The sequence below is a fragment of the Candoia aspera genome, chromosome 12, assembly GCF_035149785.1.
Source record: "Candoia aspera isolate rCanAsp1 chromosome 12, rCanAsp1.hap2, whole genome shotgun sequence".
NCBI lineage: Eukaryota > Metazoa > Chordata > Lepidosauria > Squamata > Boidae > Candoia > Candoia aspera.
The window spans coordinates 12,204,713-12,225,944 of NC_086164.1; the positions used below are offsets into that span (position 1 = coordinate 12,204,713).

Consider the following 21,232-nt stretch of genomic DNA (forward strand, 5'->3'; position numbering starts at 1 on the left):
CTTCAACTCCCAGAATTCCCCAGCCAGCAATGGTTGAGAAACACTGGTTTACACTGAGCTCTTTCCTAAGACCTTTCACATTATTATGAGCTTTATCGGTGGCAGTACCTCTCTGATCTTGACTGGTCTTATGGTTGGGGCAGGTTCGTGCTTGGATGAGAGACTATCCAAGCTATAGGCTAAAATGGAATGCCAGAAACTTCCCAGAAAGTGACAGTTGCAAGCAACTTCAGTACTGTTGCCTGAAAAACTTCATGAATATGTTACCACCAGCAGACTGTACAGTGTGAATTATCCCCTGCTGCCTATAAAAGGCGGTCCACAGTGGTCTCTCACCCCTAACCTTATTTTTAGTTTAACAACATTATAGCCACTTTTTCAGGGTGCATTCTTACTGGGCTAGAACATTTTATTGCATGCCTATTCAACTTCTGATTACACAAATTCTTACTTGCATCTACTGTCTGATGACTCTTTGAAAGTGCTGCTGAGCACCAACTGCTCCATCTCTAAGTTTCAGCTGTTATTTCAGGAAGCATCACACGATAAATGCAAGCAGAGAGGTTATATAAGCGTTCTTAATTGCTTAAAGACACCATCCTATTGCAGCAAATGACCAGTGAGCTCATCCACAAAGTAGTAAGTTTCAGCAAGAAGTAGTTATACCTACTGATTAAGTCAGTATGGCTACAATTAAGTGTTATTAACATTTCTTGATCAAAAGGAAACAACTCAGCCCAACGGCCAGGAAGCAAACACAAAATGTCCAATTGTTACAAGTATTCATTTGGCAAATTACCAACAGGAATGCTTAAGATTAGTTCATGAATTCTCAATGAATATTTTTATGGTTTTAACTATATAAAGCATTACTGCTGCTTTTGCTAAGTGTCAGTGTATTTTTTCTTCCATCTTTTTCATAAAAACCTATGCTGCCTTAATCAGGGATGAACCTTGTTTGGGGGAAGACACTTATTATTTGTTTAAGGATACTGCCTACCGTATCTATCTATGTAAAGAAAGCAGCAGGACACAGTTTTGCTACTAAAGACAAGGTAGCACTAGCCCCTTCACATTTATTTAACTACAATATCAAGTCACCTTGGTGGCAAAAAGTAGGGCTGGCTGGCAAGCCAGTTTGCATTTCCAGGTATGATTGTATTCTTGCATTTGGCAAGCTTCAGTAGCCACTGATTTGATTTTAAAAAAGTTCCTTCATCCAAAAACCAACCAAAAAAGTGGACAGTAGAAAAGACTTGTACAAAAGCAGAAAGGGAAATCTTAGTATTAAGGATTAAGTGAAGATGATTAGGGAAAGAAACACTTCAAGTGCATTTTTAGCTGGCAAAGGTGCTGCTACTACCCATGCTAAGTCTTGCCTAGCTAAAAGATAAGGAAGAGAGCAAATGGGCAAATAAGACTTCATCGAAGGGGTACACATCAGCCTGCAGGCAACAGCACATAACGGTCTTGGAGATGAGGGGATATCAGCTTAAGACATTCTCCTGTGACAGATGATGCACTAGCTATTATAAAAAAAACCTGCTTCAACTTTTATAATAAAAGTAGTGAAGATACCTATTTGGGACAAGTAAAAAAATCCTCTGAATTTCCTAGAAAAGTTACTCCAAGTGACCTAAGAAACAGTCATTTCTAATTACGTTTACCTTCTCTTGCTGCCTTTTGCAAAGGGAAAAAAAACCTCACGGACTCAAAAATGTCTCACTGCCACAGGAGCTCCATCCCACACTCTTCTCCCCTCATTGTGTGTACCATGAACACATCTTCAAACATGTGTCTCAGGCAGCCATCTGTACCTTCAGGTACAAGAACAATCAAGGCTCAGCAGTAAGACTGTAAGAGCAGGAACAAAAAAAGCAGTCGACGTCCATTGTCAAGACAAAGCAAGGGCAAAAGGTCCAAATTCAGAAAAATGTTACTCTGGTTTGTCAAGCATGGTGGCAACGGAGAGAAACGGAGGCTTAAGAGTGTCCTCTTGCCCAGCCAGCTGGGCTGCTGTCCAGTAACATACCCAACAAACATTTCATTGTTCATGATCAGCCTTTTTGGTTTGGTTCAGTAGCACCCGTCTTTCCAGGAGTCATCAACAGACACATTAGCCTTTGGAAATCTGTTGGGATATAGAGAGAGATCCTTTACTTACACAATGCTTTAACAAACAGGAGTCAAAAGATAGGAGACTTATGTAGCATTATCTGTTACTAGGCTTCAACAAAAAAAAAAAAACATTTATTTAAAAAGCAAGTATCTCTTGCTATCTGTTCTGGCACATGGTTGATCACTGATCACTGCCAAATGAAACTAGGTTTTCAAAAGAACAACCCTACAGTTTTACACATGAAAGTCAAGTTGATCACCCACAACCGCACCTCTGAAATGCAACACAGTGCAACCCTGTGCTCTCCTCCCCAGATCCACTCTGAAACCGGGAAAGAGGATGGGGATTCTTTACAATTAAAGAAACTCTTCCCAGCTTTGAGCTGGAGTCTTTCTTTGGCTTGCTGGATTGGCTACTTTCTTGGCAATTGTGCAGCTGGCACAAGATCATCCCCAACCTTCACCCTGCAGTCTGGGTTTAGAGATTTCATTCCATTTACTAGGTGATGGAATGTCCCACAGGGTGAGCAAAATCAGGGGGATAGGCCAGTAGATACCATGCTAGAAATCAATGCTGTTGGTAAAGTCAAGTACACAAAGTAATCCTCAGATTTTAGACCTCAATCCAAATACACCACCTGTGTGGGTTTTAGCTCTCACCTCTTGGCTGGCTGGGTCAGCTTGCTCTTCAGAGTGGATGCTCCTGTGGCCGATGCTTTATTTTTAGGAAGAGCGCTTTTTGCTCCGGTGGCCATACTATTGCTTCTGTACACTGAACTGCCACTGCTTGAAGCCCCTGGATTCAGCGTGGAAGACTGCAGCTTTCGGACTCTGCCAGTGGGACTCGCATACCCAGCAGCCCTGACTGGCTGCCGTGGTGCTAGGAGAGAGTTAGCACAGGCGCCTGCTTTCATGGGCTGACGAACGGTCAAGGGGGACTGCCCAGCACCCGAGGAATAACGGAGTTTGCTTGGAGCCAGGTCTGAAAGCGGGATGGAGGAAAAAGTAAAACAGACAATGTTAATAATTACAAAGCATATGTCTGTTTTGGCGCCAGATCCAAAAGAGCCCAATTTCTCATCTCCATTTGTCATACATTTATCAGCAGGGAAGAAAACAAAGGGACAGGAGGAGAGAAAAGTCTTCAGGCAGGTTCACATGGTTGAAGCAGACCCAGACCAGGGAGGGCTACAGAAGTCAAATTGCCAATCGAACCCCGAAATTAAATTAGTAGCCAATTCATTTGGCAAAACTCGTAGTAATATGACCCACGCACCCACAAATGAAACTGCCATATTTTGGACAGTTGAAGTTTATAAACTATCTTCAAGGGCAGCTCTATGCAAAACGCATTAGAATAATCCAACTGAGGTTCCTACACTAAAAATGACAATGGTCTGGCACACTTCTTCAGAAAAGGCCCGGCTGATTTACCAGATGAGATTGTGAAAGGCACTTCCAGCCCATAACGAAGGAACTAAAAACAAGAGGGATCCCAAAGTATTCCCAAACTTAAAACAACTTCTTCAGAGAACATGCAGCCCCATTAAAACCTGAGAAAAACGATGATCTCTCAAACAGCACCATATCTTTCCTTTTTCGGTTACAGCACCAACAGAAATGTCATGGAACAGTTGCAGAAGAAGCCAACTTACTAACTGATTCCTGATGGATTCTAGAGAGTCGACTACTGGGAATCTGTAAATCTGACTCCAAGCTACGACTATTTCTTACAGACTCCAAAGATCGCAGGCCTGTCCTAGCCAGATTAGGCATACTATGGCGCAGTTCCTCTGTAAACGATACATAACAAGAATGAAAAATCCAACTGTTGCCATCTATGCACTTATTCAAAAATCCCGCAAGATTCAGAAACAGGGCCACATACCTTCATTCCCAGAATACTTTAGTCTATCTTGCATAGGACTCTGCACTGTCCTCCGGGGGGGGCGGATCCGGGTATTTGTTGCCCTCCCATAATCTGTGTTGGTGGACGGAGACTGGCATCGAGGGGAACTGAGCGGGGATGGAGAGTATCTGTGACTGCTGTGGTAGGAGAAGGAGCAGTCGTCATCCTCATCTTCCAAACTGTACGTGTCAAAATCCTGGTCACTGTAGGTGCCTCTGCGCAAGGAATGCAAGGAGGCGCTGGAACTGCGGCGGGAAACAGAGGCTGAGCTGGAGGCGCAATCCTGACGAAGACCTGAAGTGGGGCCACAGAAGACGTAGTTACTTCTTGATCATACTGTCTAACCATAGCAGTGATAATATTGTAATATTACCCACTAATCGGCTAGCAAAGCAGACATAAAAGGAAACACATCAGACTTCTACCCCATATAATCCAACTGAAGCATACACAGAGCAATGACAGCATTTCCTGCCTGTAGCGTCAGTAACTTCAAAGGCACCAAAATGAGGGTTGTCATCTAGCCCCAACACCTCTGCAGACACAATCATAGAATAAGTAGTTTACATATATTTCAACACTCACAACCAGTATCTGTATTTTGGGGCATAAGTAAACTAGAGTTTTAGTACTGACAGTACATCGTAAATCCAGAGGGCCTCCCTCAGAAGTTTAGGTAAACTTTGGCATATCAACCTTTTCACCCTACACACATTTAACAGTAAGAAATCAAATGTTTGATGTAATGTACTGAACTATAAAGCTTACCAGAAATATAATGGGATATGGTTGTTCCTTCTCAAAGCTGCCATTTCAAGGCCAAATGCTCCATAATGAGACAGTCCATTGTAACCTGCTCTAACAGCAAGACTTTTCTTTTTTCCCCAAGTCTGTTAAGCCATGCTGGAATACCCTTGTGCTTCAGAAGCAGCTGCAATGAGTTAAAGAGCAGGCATTCCTAGACTGACACAGCCAACGCAGCAACAGACATGCTTCTTCATGTCATTAAATGGGGACACGCCAATTTACTAGCAGGGACATCCAATTACCCATCTAAGAAACTACCCGTGTGTACTCCTATGCTGTTAGAATGAGAGAAAATTCAATAAATGGAAAAATATTTTGTACTATTGAGTGTTTCTAAAAAATCCTCCTGCAGAAGATGATGCAGTCTTAATGTGGAGACAGAAATACTGTAAATTGCTTTCACATACTTTCTTCCTGTAGGCGGGCCATAACCTGTACGTCAGTCAAGTCTTGCAGTTTGTAGCCCATTGAAATGGAGTCGTCTGAGGTACTAAGTTCACTATCGACAGAAGACTGCGAGCTCAAAGCTGAATGCATGCTCAAGTAACCTTAGAAAGTGGTGGGAGAGAGGGAAAAACGCAGGTGAGGGTGACAAAGCTACAGATATCATTTAAAATATATACAATTGTACAAGCACTCTCATAGTACGTAATTTTTTTTCAGTCTTGTACTTAAAACACCTTTAGAAGATAACCAAATTTATCATAAGGGTTGACCAGCAATGACTTCAAAGTGAGAGAGTTCTTTTGGGTATTCAATAGGGAGGAAAAGGTTCTCCTGCCATATATGGTAACTGTAGAATTCTGTTATTAAAACGTTCACCATTTCAGGTAGCCTTTCCTACCCAAAGGTCACAGACGATGGGCATTACTCCGAGCCCCCTCCTACAAACTTCTGGCAACTCTGTTACTGTGAAGGGGAAGAAAAGGATCTATGGCCTGTGAAATGGTTTGGATGGAGCCACAGACAGCCATGACAACAGGGTCAAACACTTAGAAATGACCATCATTCCCTATAGTAGCACAAATACAAAACTATGAGGGAAATGTCTGAATGCAAATTCAACTTATTAGCTACAAAGCAATTTCAGTTTCCATAGAATGAGTGAAGGGTTTCCCTAAAGACATAGGGCTGAAGATATGCCTCATCATCTTCTACCAAAGAAGAGCACATGTGCCAATATTAACATGGCTTTACCAGATCACCAGGCCTTCATGTTTCAGAGTTCTTAGACTGCATTAGTCAAGATCACCCTCAACTTCCTGCTGGAGCTGGATTAGGATTTTTCAAAATTAGCCTTTTCAAATTCAGAGTATGTATTTAAGATAATGCCCAAGCCTGCTACAAAGCACATTCTGATTTTGTTTTAATACTTTATAGGAAAGTGAGGTTGTTTAAAAATATAGGCAAGACAAGAGAACCAGACTTTTTTGCCCACCAAGCTCTACTGCAAATATATTCCTAGCTCACAATTGATTGTTTCCAGCCTTCCCCAATATACTTTATAGGTCATTTTGACATAAAGGAGGTGGAAAAACCCACTGTTTGCTTGACTGTCCAGGGCAGATTCTTATTTGTCACAGAGAAGCAGGCTACTTGTTTACGAAGTCCTGGACACTTTCAAAGAAGCAGTCACTTACTCATTCATCAAGAATCTAAGCTAATTATATGGCAAGATTCGTGTGTGTTTAAGTAGGATGTGCATTCATGTCTAACCAGAGCAGTCTTAATTCCCTTCCAAGCAGCAGCTGTAATGTTTGTTACTCAGAAAGCAGTTAAAATTACTAAAGCAGTATAGGATCAAACAAGACAAGGTACCATTCACAAAGTTAGCAACAGTATGAATGGTTTTCAAAAGTAAATTCACAGGGAGCAGATCAAAACTTAGGTATGGGAAAGAGAAAGGGCTTTAAACATTGATGCCTACTGCCATTCCAATCTGGAGTGAGGGCTCTGTACTTAAGAATCATTGGAGAAGTAAAATTCTTGTTCCCTTCAATAGGAGCTTTCCTTCCAAAACAAATCTCCATGTGGAAGGGGAATAATCCAGAAGCCAACCAAATGTAAAGAGTTAAAACTGCCATACTACAGCCCCAATCTGTCTACAGCTAAATCTGTCCAATCACTGCAATTGATTTATTAAAGTCATTCATTCAACTGCTAATCGCATGAACAATTACACCACTCACAGAAGCAAACTGCAACAGCAATGTATCTGGATAAAACTCTACAGAATCTGAAAGTGCACTAATTATTTGGGCAGGATAAAGGAAACAAAAGATAGGATTTGAAAGCAAGGTCTGTAAGGATTTTGTCTCCTTCCCTAATTGGTTAATTTCATTGGTGGCTCCATTAAGTGGAGGGAGAATTTCCAGTTCAGCAAAGAACTTGAACATGACTGAGATCAAAATCATGATAAAGATCTGCAAAGGAAGCGGATGCCAAAATTCAGACCTGCAGAGCAAGCAAGAATATCCAATTAAAGCTGCAGAACAGTTTGTCAGTGACTGCTATGTAGGTAGTCACTACATGTAGCTTTCCTCACTGGTTGCAGTATCAGGTTATAATAATTCAGTGATATACTAAACATGAAAAGTGATATTTTTAGGCTCACTCATCACCCTGAAAAGATTTGTTACATAATTCTAAGTAATTAGCCTGAATTAAAAAAAAACACTCAGAATGTTATTTCTATATTGCTTTTTGAACAGTCTTTAAGGCAGTTAAAAACATTAATTGACTGCAAACTAGAAAAGATGAATAGAGTTTTCTGTGACTGAAAGGAAAGAGGAAAGGATTACTAGGTACTGTATTTAAATACTAAAAGACAAAAGTTACCAAATACAACAAGTTAGTGTTATAGCCTTCACTTGAAAACAGCAATTCAAGTCTTTTATAGGTATTTAAGATGTCAGTAAATTATTCTTTATAAGTTCTCTCTTCTTGACCCCAAATGTCCAAGAAATATTTAGAAAATTGGCCTAACCGCCTCTCATTTGTCCTTATTTTAAAAAAAAATCAAGCATGCAACGTGTCCTTAGCTTTTAAATACTGATTCTAAATACAAGTTCTAAAACTCTGTAGAGCAACATGAACTAGGTGAGCTTTGCAAGCTGCTTCAGCTATTGTCTCCAAGGCATACTGGTCATTCCACCCTTTGAAAAACTTCAGGCAAAGCAGACAAGAAGTGTATGTTTATATAGACTTAGGACTGCAACATCAATCTAATTCTCACCGTGGAAGAGTATACATGCACGCAGGCTAAAACATTTTCACACACATACAGTAACAAAGCAACAAAAGAATGCCCTGCTAAAGAGGACCCTCCATTTTCCTAAGGAATAATCAAATGCCCTAGGACTGAAGCAGATGTGCCAGATAACAGTCCTTCATCACAAAAAATAGTATGGACCTTTTGAAACACCCCAAAACTAGCACAAAGAAGCAAGAAGATTTAAACAAGAAGCCTTCCTGAAGCATTAGGTGAAGAACAGAAGCCCTGAGATCATCACATTAAACTGAACATAGCAAACCAGTCACATCTCCTCCCCCAGCATGCACTTCCCACCTCCACTCCTCTGAAAGTATCCCACATGCCATGCCATACCTGAGCTACCACAAGTTAGTAGTGGTTTGTTAGTTGATTTGTAGTGCCCAGGAGAGTTTAGTGCATTGCTACAGGACCCTGTGTCTGTATTCAAGTTATGCACACTTGGAGACGCCAATGGACTGCAATACAGGGATTTCCACCTACTGGCTAAAGGAAAATACAAGAAAGCCATGAATTGTTACCACGTTAAACGCAGATACTCAGATGAGGAGAGAGAGAGAACATGTCAAACTACATCTGCATGCATTACATGCCAGACACACTCACCCCCCGAGTCATGATACAAACCAATAAATTCAATTTCCAATTATGGCTGACAGTTTAACATCTGGAATTAAAACAAATGAAGACAATTCTTAGTTCTCTAGCTGCTGTTCTCTTCCTGGCTTCACATTTGGGACTTGCAAGTCTCAGACTAATATATCCTGCTGTATGAACTTACAATGTTCACCTTGGACATACTTGAGCCAGTTTGAAGTGCTATGGTGAACACTGAAAGAGGAGTGGTGGTTCTCCTCTACGTCTTCCCAGATAAGAGACAGGCTAGACGAGAAGATATCCAGTATTATGGCATTTCTCCCATAGTTTTCCATCTCTCATCCTCGAACATAACTTGTAAGTTTCCCAGTTGGACAATTCTGAATGAGGCACAGGCAAGCTTTGTTCAGAGCAACTGCAATGGGGTTAATGTTTATGCTACTGAAATCTACTCTAAGCAGCAAAGAATATGTTCCCTCCAGCCAATATGGTTTTAGAGATCCTAATGTTGTATGTCAAGATTATTCAGCATAAACCAGGTATTTCAGGAGGCACTGAGGACAGATACAGGTAGCATGATCTAATGAAAATATTATCTGATGGGAAAACTCTTCTGGGCCCATTTCTTAAAATGCTTCCTTAAAGCACTTTAATTTGTTTTGGAAGCTGGCTAGGTATGATGGAACTGTAAAATCCTAGCATGAAGAACCCAAAAATTCTTGGCACAGAACCATTAAAACCAAATAAAGATTTCCCATCATTACCTAGGACTGAGAGTTAAGATAATACTGAAAATTCAAAAAGGGATTCTCTTATTAATGAGAAACCATCATTTTATTCTGAACCACCTTGTCCTCCAAATCCTTTAACTCGGGGCTTTATCTTATATATCATAGGCAGTTAAGATTCTCTGAAAGCTCACTGAATGAGTAAAAGAATAAAAAAAGTAAGTTCATTTTCTCCCGCATTTGTATTAATTCTAGGAACTGTTGACAAGCTTGTTTAATTTGCTGACAAACTTACTAACCTGTTTTGGTTGTTACAATGTTCAACAAGAGACTTTGAAAAAAATAAGATTAGTATTTAGCTAGCTTTTTTCTGATTTTTCTGTTTCCCTGAGCAATGTAATATGATGCCAGAAGACAAAATTAGGTTTTGATGTAAATTCTCTCTAAAAAACGTATTTTTGTTTCTGAATAAAAATTACTGAGGTTTGCATAGTATTAAATCTAGATTAAACCTTTCTTCGGTTTACTATATTAATGTTTTCCATAGTAGCAAGAAACCCAAATTACGTCTACTCAGAGTGCAGCAACTTACAGTTCTATCTTCAGTACTGAATGTATTTTAGGTGTCTGAATTATAAATAAGCTTTTATATTTTTAAGCACCATATACTGTACATCGTATGTTTTAAGCACTATATATATGTATATCACCTGAACACAATGAATGACTTTCATTTTGAAGTGAAGCAATGCAACATAAAAACATTTCAAAGAAAGTATTTCCTTTAAGATTTGTAAAATATATTTTTAGAAGGTTCTAATTTACCCCAAGATTTCTTAATATCATTATGAGGGCAGAAAACATTCTCCTACTAGGGCTTCTTGGCCAAAGGATCATGTAAACTCTCTAGCTTATGGCAAACCTAGAAGTAGGCATGACAGCTGGCTGGATGATTTTGGGATAGTCACCCTCTCCCAAACAACCTACCTCAAAGGAGTGTTGTTGGGGGGGGGGGGAACAGGAGGCAGGAGCATAACGTATGCTGTCTTGAGTTGTACAAAATAAAGGCGGGATATACATCTAATCATCATCATCATCTCAGTGATACTCACCTAGCCATTAGGTTTAATGTAACTGGGTTTGAACTGCATCAAGCAAATGCAAAAAAGCAAAACGAAAGGCCATGATTTCAAGGTGTTATAACTGAACTCATTATCTGAAAATACATTATCCAATTCATTTTTCTCAAGCCTTCTCCATACCTCCATTGTACCATATTTTTTAAAAGTACAGCAACAAACTAAATGATAACGTTTAAATCTACTGCTCCCGCAGCAATCATTCAAGGGCCCTTTCCAAACAATCCATAGGCCTACCTTGGTCAAGTCTGCTGATGAGGGTACGGCAAGCTGCCTCTGTCTCAGGACTGGGGTGATCCAATACTTGCCTACACCATTTCAGGGGAGATTCCTTTCCATCTGTTGGTGGTTTTCTTGGAGAAACATACAGCCTTAAGCGGAAAGATAAAATGTTTAACATGACAACTCAAAATCCGGCCATTAAATTACAGATTGGAGCAACTATTTCAGTATCTCTATGCTTTCACTAGTATTTTATCAACAAAGCTCTAACACTATAGCAAAGAAAGTGATTTTTGCCTTTCTTAATTATCTGTGGTTAGACAAGATTACTTTCATTTTTAAGATGGATCCAAATTAGAATAATAATAATATGTTATTTATCTGATGGTGAAATTACCTCTCTATCCTACTTTCTCATTAGTCTGTTTCACTCTCTCACATGCAGTTTTTTTGCTTAGAAAATAATAAACAATGGCCAGGAGAAACATTTTAACTTTTGTGTAAAACAAACAATGATTGGGGAGTAACAATGTAACATCTCTTCAGTTTTCAAGATCCAGCGTTAATTAAACCAGACTACCTATTTAGATAAATACAATATTTGCAATTTTCACAAAAATTGTTCAAGCAACTGAACCTCCAAATAATTCTCTCATATCAGTTAATTGTAACTGTGGATTTCTATAGCAGAGGTGCACAACTTGTAGTGCCCCCCCCCCCGCAAGCCATGCATCCTTCCCCCAGGACCTCTCCAAAAGTTGTCACCAATGGTAATTTAAAATGTAATAGAACAGAAAATATAGAATTACTAAGATACAACCATGTTAACCTTATTTAAATAATTTTTAAAATTCTGCCCCATCCACTTTTTTCAAGTATAACCCCCTTCCTGCTTATGGCAAGCATTCTCCACTGCCAGAAAAGAAAAAAATCCAATAATCCAGTCCTCTCTTTTGTCCAACCCAATTATTTCTTCAGTAACAAGCTTAAGGAATGGCTACTTAAGGAATTGTTGCTTAAGGTGACCTCACATCTTACATTTTGCTATGTGTACAGATAAACTATTATGCAAATACCTTAAGCATTTGGGAACTAATACTTCAAGGAACCACAATTGGTGATAGTCTCCACTCCATTTGGCAGTCTCTTATGAGAAAAGCTGCTGCAGCTCTCTAAACAGAAATACAGGTTTCCTGGTCTTCCTTTTTCTACTTCAATCTGTTTCTCTTAAATGATTTACATCACAGTTTATTACAAATTAATCCTCTTCCTTTCACAGTGATCTGTCCATTTTCCTATCACACTGCTATGTTCACTGATGTTCCTGAGGACCAGTGGAGCTAAATTTCTACTTTTACTTTCATTTCACAGCTTGGGAAAACTGTTGACAAAACTAAAGTCACTTAACAACCATTTGTTTAGCGATGGTTTGGACTTACAACAGTGCTGGAAAAACTGACTTACAACCGATCCTTGCGCTTATGACTGTCACAGTGTCCCCATGGTCACATGATCACCATTTTCAACCTTCTCAGCTGGCTTCCGGCAAGCAAAATCAATGGGGAACTGTGTGATTCGCTTAATGACTACATGGTTCGCTTAACGGCCCAGGTGATTTGCTTAATGACCACTGCAAAAAAGTTTGTAAAATTGGGTTGGATTCGCTTAATGACCGCTTCACTTAGCAACCAAAATTCCAGTCCCAATTGTGGTCATTAATCGAGGACTACCTGTACTCTCTTTGGACATGAGTTAAACCTTGACTCCTTATCCCAAGACAAAATGCAACAAATGACAACCTGCTCCAAAAATATGATTATAGCCTTATTCCCTCTTAGCATGAATCCTTTTGAACAACAATATATAATCTCATAGTACATACCAGCTGTCCTCTTCATCGCTGCCATTCTCTAACTCTAGTAATTCTACTTCATCCAGAGTTGTCTCATTCAAGAGATCTTCTGCATTTGTATTTGCTTCCTTCATTCTCAATGCCGGCTCAACACCTGTCGTGAAACCTTCTAGCAGCACTCTGTGGCTGCAATCCCAATGAGAGAAATCATTTGTGTTAGCACCGCTATTCTGTGTCTGAGTACAACTCACAAACTTTGCACTGGAAGGCTCTTTGTCGGAACTATTGCCACAGCTGTGTTGTATTGTGGTCTCCACATCCTTCTTCAAGAACTCACCACTTTCCTCTGCTTCTGACCTTATTTTACTCAGTGCAGAATGCAGGTCTGCCACGATTTGCAATTCCTGCTTATCCATCAGGACGTTGATGCTATTATTCATTTCCATGCCATTGAGCCTGGAATTGCAATTATCCACTCCAGCATCAGCCTGGCTCAGCATTTTTGCCTCTGGCACACTTCGGAGGCTTCTAGTTCTCAACTGCTGATTCTGAAGCTCAAGTCTCCTCACAAGTTCTTGCAATTTCCTCACTTCTTCCAGCTCAGAGCCCACCTGATCACCCACTGGTTCTGTATCAGGACCCATCACCGAGTTCTCTGCTGAGCTTCGGCTCAGTTCAGTTCCAAGACTGTGGTCTGGCTGAATTACGGTGGTGCTCCCAGGAACAACCATCTTCATGGAACCCCTGATGAATTTTGCTAGAAAAAGGTATCATAGAAGATGGATATTAAAGAAGCAATGAACACAAACTACCCGCTTTCCTACTAAATAAATGTATTCAGTGTGATGATACATCAAGAATGTCCTAGTGAATCTGAAAGCAATTTATCTGCAAGAATAGTGTGCTTTATTTACACTGGCTATCTTGACATGGTCAACGCTTCCTCAGTATAAGCAACAACTGTAGTGACTGCTATGAGATACATGACTAATCTGCACCTACAATGTAAGTAGATATTTATAATGAGGATTTGTAAAGTAAATAATCTTTCCAACTCCACCTGGAGCTGCCCATATAAAAGCAGGTTCAACAGAAGCTTTTGTTTGGCAAGGTCATCTAGTAAACAGTACAGCCTTCTTAAACATTACTCATCTAAAATTCAGAGACAAGTTTTGCCTAGCTCTGTGTGAAAAGAAAGCTTCCGAGATTAAAGATCTGAAAGACATATTACTGTAGTTCCCATATGGCAGCCAGTAGTTGCAACACCACCTTTTGAAAAACATTGAAGTAAAAAAAACTAAGCATTTTACTAATTAAATATGGACTGTGAAAATGTGGCTCCCCCCACACCATATACTCAATCATAAATTTGTTTCTGCAGGCTTTGACAAGAAATAAAATCCAGGATCAACAGCAGTTTAGTGGCTTGTGGCCAAAACCCAAAGATTTTGCTTAGCACACTCTGACGAATCAGGCAGCCTATACATTATTGTAATAAAAGATGGCATACATATATACATAGTCTGGGAAGATAGCTTTAACACAGAATATTTTAGAGTTCACCACAGCGCAATACTCATTTAGAGACTAGTAACACTGGGAAGAGCATGTATGGAATCTCTTTTCTTGATTTCTTGACCAAGTATACATAGAATGATACAAACAAGGGCACTCCCAATCTTTTATTACCCCACTTTATATGCTGTGCACCAAAAATGAAGAAAAACAAAAATAACAACGCAGGTACCTATTTCCTATCTTTTCTGTGTTAAATGGGACTTGACACAAATAATATTGTTGGTAATTTAAAATGGTTTCTATGCTCAAATTTTCAAGTCTTGCAAAACAAAACCAATCTTTAAATTCCTAAGCATCTCCTGCACGAAAACTCACAATGTAATTTAAATTTGTGCCCCATCTTCAAGGCAAAACAGAAAAAAATCCATCACCTCATATTCTGGGATTCAAACTCCGTACAGAATAAGCAGCAATACAAAAAATAACACTGAGATCATTTTGGTTCAGAGATCAAAGGAGAAGTACCCTTTCAACAGTCTTTCTAATCTAATTCCTAGTCTCTATATGATTGTCCCCATGAGAGTTTTATCTACCCTTAATGACTCGGAAAAAAGTACAGTAACCCTACAATCTGAGTCAGATTATATACATCCATCCACAAGAAAATAACAATGTACTATGGAATGGGTTTTTCTAAAAAAAGGAAATTGCTGAAAATTAAAGTGTAAGCAACTTTCACCAGACATGGTAAGTTCTCTTATTGCCACGTGTTTTCGAAGACGAACCTTGGATCTCATTTTTGCATCTAGACAAAACTACAAATGGGTCTATAATACACAACACAAATTACCCCTCCCCAAGTTTTAAAGAGTCTCCTTCTATTCAATCGATTTACAAGAGGGAGGCCAACTAAAAAAATACACTGAAAATGTACTATTATATTTCATCTACAATTTCTGGTCCTGTTTTGAGCAGACTGTGCAGCAATCAAACCGAACTTGTCCACAAGGACTGCTGCATAACAGCAACTGAAAGTGCAGCATCCCAGCCTCCCTCACCTTCAGCCGTTCAAGAGAGTAAATTCTTACCAGCACATCCGTCAAACACGACCACAGCAACAGAACCACCCTTGCCTCAACAGATGACCTCACAGCCCAAGGCATCAAGAGTCGCATGGAGCTGAGGAGGAGAAGGATGTGCGCAGTGCCCCTGCAGCAGGGAAAAGAAGGAAAAAAAGATGTAAGATACTATGTTACCACCAGAAGCTGCCACACAGACATTTCCCCCCCCCCTTCAGTTAGGGAAGAAGGTGCCTGTTCTCCCAGGAAGAAAGTCAGGTGTTGCAAAGAGAAAAAGGCGAACAGGGGGACAACCTGCCCAGAGGGAGCTCCCCCTTAAACCAAAGCAGGAGCAGCAAGATCTTCTCAAGAGAAACAGGTGGACGGAGAAGGAAAGAGGACAGATGCCATCCTTTTTGGGGGGGGGGGGTATTAAGGAAAGAGGACCATGCAGTCCCAACCAAACAGGTGCAGCATCATTTATTTCTGAATCCTGACCCTATCTGGGGTGGGTTTTGCCCATGAAAATGCAGGGAAAGGGGGTGCACGAGGCCACAACAAGGAAAGCCAGGAAGGAGATGGCCCCAAATTAAGCAAAACGAGGGGAAGATGCTCTCCGGAGGGAAACAAAAGGGCGACAAACTACGCAGTGCCTAGGCAGGAGGGGAGTTCTGGCAAATCGCCCCCCCCCCCCATGAAGAGAGACAAGCCCCCCCGGCAAGGAAAGAAAATGGGGGTGGGGGCTGCTGCGACAGGGCCTGGAGAGCCAGTCCAGCCAGCGAGGGGCCAGTTCACCTGCCCGGCCAGGCCAGGCCAGGCCCCCCTCAGGGATGCGAGAAGGGCGGCCGGCCTGTCGAGGAGGAGGATGGAGGCCCGGGCTAGGGGGGTGGGGAAGGCCCGGCCCGGAAGGCTGGAGGCAGGCCAGGCAGCCCATCGCCGGAGGGGAGCGAAAGGCGCGGGGGGCCAAGCCACCTTCGGAGCCCGCGCTCACCCCTACCTGCCGCTGCCGCTGCCGCTGCCGCTGCCGCCGCCGCCGCCGCCGCGCGCACGCGCACCCCAGCCGCGGCTGTTGTTGCCGCGGCTGCTCACTCGCCGGCTCCCGCTCCGCCTGATTGGCCGCGGCGTTAAGGTCGGGGCGTCATTTGCATAAGCGGGACCGGGGGAAGACGGGGATTGGCGGGCGGCCAGAGGGAGGGGCGGAGAGAGCCGGCGCTCCCGCACAGACCCGTCTGCCTCGGCGGCGCGCGGCCTCGCGCGATTCCTCAGTGCGCCTGCGCGCGGGGCAGCGGGGTGGGACGGGCCGAAGCGGCGGGGTCCGCGGGCGGCGCGCGGAGTTTGTCGTGGGGCGACGCGCGTGTGAACGCGGCTTCCTTGGTGGTTCCGGCGAACAGGAGCGTTTCTCTCCGAGCCAAGCGGCAGTTTGGTTGCCTGGATGGGAGACCGTCAGATCTTCTTCGTGGCTCGAATCAGGGGGAAGAAAAGTGCATTTTTTAAGATGCCTCTGCAGGCAATGAAAACTATAAAAAAGAAATGAAATGCCTCCCGAGAGGGAGAGACTTGAATCTGTGGCCCTCTGGATAAATTACAACTCTTAGCAGCCCCAGCAGTGGGGGTCACTGATAAGGGTGCTGGGAGTTGTAGTTCGGCAACATTGGGTTGGGGTGCAAATCCCCCAGCCCTGCATGAAGCTCTGCTCCCTTCTAATGGTTCTCCTTAGGACCCATCAAGTACACCACCCAGCTAAATACTAGGGAGAGAAATTGTGCTGGAAGATAACATTTCCCCCATATGTTTTTCAACAACTGTACCAAAGTTAAATTAAAAACTCTGCCCTCAAATATTTTCTAATGCCAAGAGAACAAAATTCAAATCTACCTACTCCAGGCTCAACACCGTTTCCAGTTCACAAGTATGTCCTTCCACAGCAGCCGTAAGAGAAGATTGTTGGAACAGTGCCATGGGCACTATGAGATTTTACCTCCTGTTCCAAATTAAAAAGACTCAACAGACATGCATGCAGTCTCTGAACGTCCAAATATTTCTGGGAACCCATGGTCTGTTCCAGCCTTACCCAACTTGGTGCCCTGAATATTCTCGGGACTGCAACTTCATGGATTCCCAGGCAACATGGCCATTGCCAGTCCTAGCTCATCTGGAGAATGCCAGGCTGGGAAGGGCAATTCTGTTACGTGCAACAAACAAAACATCGTCTTATGTCTGGCTGACTGTCCCTTGTGACTTAGAGTGTTTTGCAGCACCGTCCAAGCATTGTGCTGATTGAAGAGTAACAAGGACAAGTTTAGGGCATCTCAACAGTGCCCAGATGACACACGTGTCATTTGTGGAGAAATGGTCTCTCAGACATCTTTGGTTCCAGAGACAAACCGATACACCAGTGAGAAGCACATCACACCAATAAATGAAGAACTCAGATCAGCTTTCTGCACAGAATCTTTATTAGAACTGAATGTAAAAATTTAGAATTTGCTTTACTGAAAACAGACTGGCAAAGGAGGACAGCAAAGCAACAAAAATAACATTCTGTAATGACCTACAGCTGCCTTCCCAAAGCATCCTTCCCATGATACAAGTCATCAAGGAAATAGAACAACAGTTCAGTTCCATCTAAAATTTCATATGCTGCTTAGGTGAACTGTATGTGCTAATTGCAAAACTCCACCTTTGGGCAATAGGAAGCAAACATTTACATTAAATGGAAGTCAACAGAGAAGATAAATATTGACAACTGGGTAAAAAAAAAAACACCTCACACAACTTGGGTTTTTTTCTTTTTTATGTCTTGCCCAACTGGGGGGACTTTCCAAAAAGTGAGACTACAGCTCCCATAATTCTTAACCAGCTAAGCCCCATGGAGTATTATGGAAGTAGTGGAAAGGCAGAAATACTGTAATTTCACACTAAGGACCAATAATTGGGAAGACGGATTGTTCATTAAGTTAGATTTAACGTAGCTGAAATATGCCCCTTCCAGAGGCCATCAAAAGATTGCCCCTAGCTTTGAAACTGAATGGTCAAGGATTCTTATCTGGGTTTATTTGCTCCATAAACAAAAATTTCAGTATGCCCTTTTAGATGAAGCATTTTGTATGAGTATAATCTTCCTGTCTCCACTCTACAGGGAGAGGTCCAGATCATGTAATCTTTCACATCTAACTACTTCTTATATCATTCTTAGCAAAGGAAACCACCTAAGGAAGGAAACAGGAAAAAACTGCCTTGTTTGGCTGACCATCCTGCTTCTAACCCTCCACTGGGAACCAGTTGGAGAAAATTGTAATATATCTGCAATTAGCAAGCTGCCAAAATCAATTGGGTCTATGGTCCTTCTGGAATCAAGCAGTTGGGAAGGTGAATTCTAATAGAGGATCCTGACCTTCAAGAAAATGGTTAAATACCTCCCCAACACCATCTGCCCATATTAAATGCAGAAGACCTTCCGTCGGCACCATTAAAAAAAAAATGGAAAGGGAGATGTCCAACATCTCTCTTTTCCTATATTCCACAAAATATAGGGAATCTTGTGTGCAGCACCTACATAAAACAATGGTGTTGTTTATTTGGGGCTCTAGACTTAAGTGATCTTATATCATTCTTCCTCTTTAGGCTAATTTGTAATGCTTCATTTATTTCAAAATATACAAAGCTAATCCCGCTGTATAGAGCTCCTGCCCCGACATGGAGTAGTGCCCACAGTCTTTTCCCCTGTAACTTAGGGGATTTAATTAGGGAGAAGCCTTTTTCTATTGTTTTGCACTGCTATCTGGAAAATGACCCAGGTTAAAGTTGATATTATAGTCTGCAGGAGTGGAAAGCAGAGATTGAAATTGAGAATATGTAACTCTTTTCACTTTCTTCTTTTACCTACTGTTTGTTAGAAGTTCCGATATACTAGTCATAGAAAAATGATCACATATATTCCCTCATATCTATAGTCAAGATTTTCAGTTAATATACAAAAATATATTAAGCTACTAACTAAATGTCCAGTTTAAAGCTTCAGTATAGATCTCTTCACTTGAGTCTGAAAAGAATAGATATAAAGGAATTAATACTCAGGAATATTGCTAAAAGTATGTTATCTTGCATATATGCTTATTTTGTTAAGAGACAGGTGATATATTATGGTAGGAAATTAACCACAACTGACTTCCCAACAGTGATGAATGTATAATCTCACAACAGAATCAGAGATATTTATAAAATAGTTATTCTCCAGAGAGGCAATTATGGTAGGAGAGAAAATACAGCAGCAGACACAAGAAGCTGCCTGATAGTGTATAGGACAATTGGACCATTTAACTCAGGGTTTTTCAAACTTGGCAACTTTAAAATGTGTGGACTTCAACTCCCAAAATTCCATGCTCATCTTAACATTGCCAAGTTTGAAAAACACTGAGATAACTCAATATTTTCTACTCTGGATAGAACAAGAGTAATCAAGGTAGTGACTCTCCTGAGGCTTTGGATTCCAACTCCCATCAGCCTCAGCCAATGATAAAAGGCCATAGAAGACATAATCTCAATGCGTGATGCATGGCTTTTCAGAATCAAAATCAAACCCAGGGATGCCAGAAGGCAACTTAGAAGTAGTGGTGTGCAAAGCATTGAGATTCTTACTTTTCAAGCAATTCTGGGGTGTTTCAAGCTCCAAACACTCCTGAAATGGTTGAATAGAGATGTTTTGAGCTTGAGGTGGTTTGAATCAAAACATTTTGCACACCCATTTAGAACTCTGTGCATTCAAGGCACCTGTTTTGGAATTGAACTTTCCTAGGTGTGGCTAAGAACTTCCCACCCCAGGGATAAATGCCTGGAATAAGAAGTATCCCTGGTAAAGATCAGTCGAAACCGCCCCCCGCCTTTTTTTTTTTAACAGGTGATGCTGCTTCCTTTCATTCCTGCTAAAGCCTGCTTTTATCAGTCGCTGGCCAAATTGAATGAATGGATATCCAGGGCACCGTCATGGCAGGAAGGACTTTTGGACAAGCAACCAAGACCGTTTTACAGCAGAATGAGCAGGAGGAACGCCCATTGCAGCAAGATGAAGCCCAGGCAATAATCCACATTGTCACTGATGCAGCATCCCCAAAACAACCATTCTGTCCACAGTCTGAAAATGACCTAACTTCATCATTGCTGAATGTGAATCACTTGGCCTGACTGAAGATGAGGAAGGAGGAATGGATTGAGAGCAGAGGAAAGGGGATGCTTGCTGGATCAAAGAGTACTTAGAAGAACCCCGGCACGCAGATGAAGGCAGGCTTCTCTTTGGGCGGGCTGTCCTAATCCATGAAATCTAGGAGAAAATTGGACAGGGAACTTGTCAGCTAGGCAGGGCAGAGCACAGGGCAGACGATGGCATGAGCCAGAGAAGAGAGGGCAGCAAATGGAATACAACATCCGTTTCAATATTTCTGGGTAGCATTCTATGCATGTAACTACTGCAGAATCCAGTTGCTATTATCACACAGAAACCAAAGAGGAGGACACATCCATTACTATCAGGGAGCAAGGACTTAACAGAAGTAGTGGTGTGGAATTCGTGGTGGAGCAGCACCACAGAGACCACCATTAAATGCCTGACTCCATCATGGAATGGATGTGCGTCCTTGGGCAGTCACTTTATGCTGCGCATTGGAGTTGGTTTGTTTATATTATTAAATGTATATGGCTGCCCATCTTACTACCACGACTCTGGGCAGCTTACCAGATTAAAAAAAAAATAGTATAAAAACAACCAAAAAACCCCTCACAGAAATCATTAAAAGCACTAAAGAATAAACCTATTTAAAACCATTAAAACACAAGCTGTGGGAGAGTACCATTCATTTCCCTAGACCAGTGTTACTCAACCTTGGCAACTTTAAGATGTGTGGACTTCAACTCCCAGAATTCCCAGCCAGCCTTGCTCAGGTTGAGAAACACTGTCCTAGACATATAGCCATTTAGACATATATAAACATATAGCCATTTAGTGGGCTCTCCACCAGCA

At 41.6% G+C, this 21,232-nt stretch overlaps 2 protein-coding genes across 4 annotated transcripts in view; both read right to left on the reverse strand.

Annotated features, from left to right (window-relative positions):
• Nucleotides 1-1,036: 1,036 nt before the first annotated feature.
• On the reverse strand, nt 1,037-15,346 carry LOC134504242 (SLAIN motif-containing protein-like). 3 transcript variants are annotated; one of them, XM_063313355.1, is made up of 9 exons: nt 15,250-15,345; nt 12,674-13,400; nt 10,807-10,940; nt 8,442-8,591; nt 5,242-5,382; nt 4,007-4,321; nt 3,774-3,911; nt 2,779-3,100; nt 1,037-2,131 (listed from the first exon to the last, which is right to left on the reverse strand). In XM_063313355.1, the coding sequence occupies exons 2-9, from the start codon at nt 13,378-13,380 to the stop codon at nt 2,077-2,079; spliced, it is 1,962 nt and encodes a 653-aa protein (XP_063169425.1). In that variant the 5' UTR covers nt 13,381-13,400; nt 15,250-15,345; the 3' UTR covers nt 1,037-2,076. The 3 variants fall into 3 exon arrangements, with proteins under 3 accessions (XP_063169425.1, XP_063169426.1, XP_063169427.1); XM_063313356.1 differs by lacking the exon at nt 8,442-8,591; XM_063313357.1 differs by lacking the exons at nt 1,037-2,131; nt 8,442-8,591 and having other exon boundaries at nt 2,775-3,100; nt 15,250-15,346.
• A 4,022-nt stretch (nt 15,347-19,368) lies between these two features.
• ZNF185 (zinc finger protein 185 with LIM domain) overlaps nt 19,369-21,232 on the reverse strand; it is a 28,023-nt gene continuing 26,159 nt past the window's right edge. The window contains exon 24 of the mRNA XM_063313521.1: nt 19,369-20,536. The gene's annotated coding sequence lies outside the window, so the exon portion shown is untranslated. The remainder of the gene's footprint in view (nt 20,537-21,232) is intronic.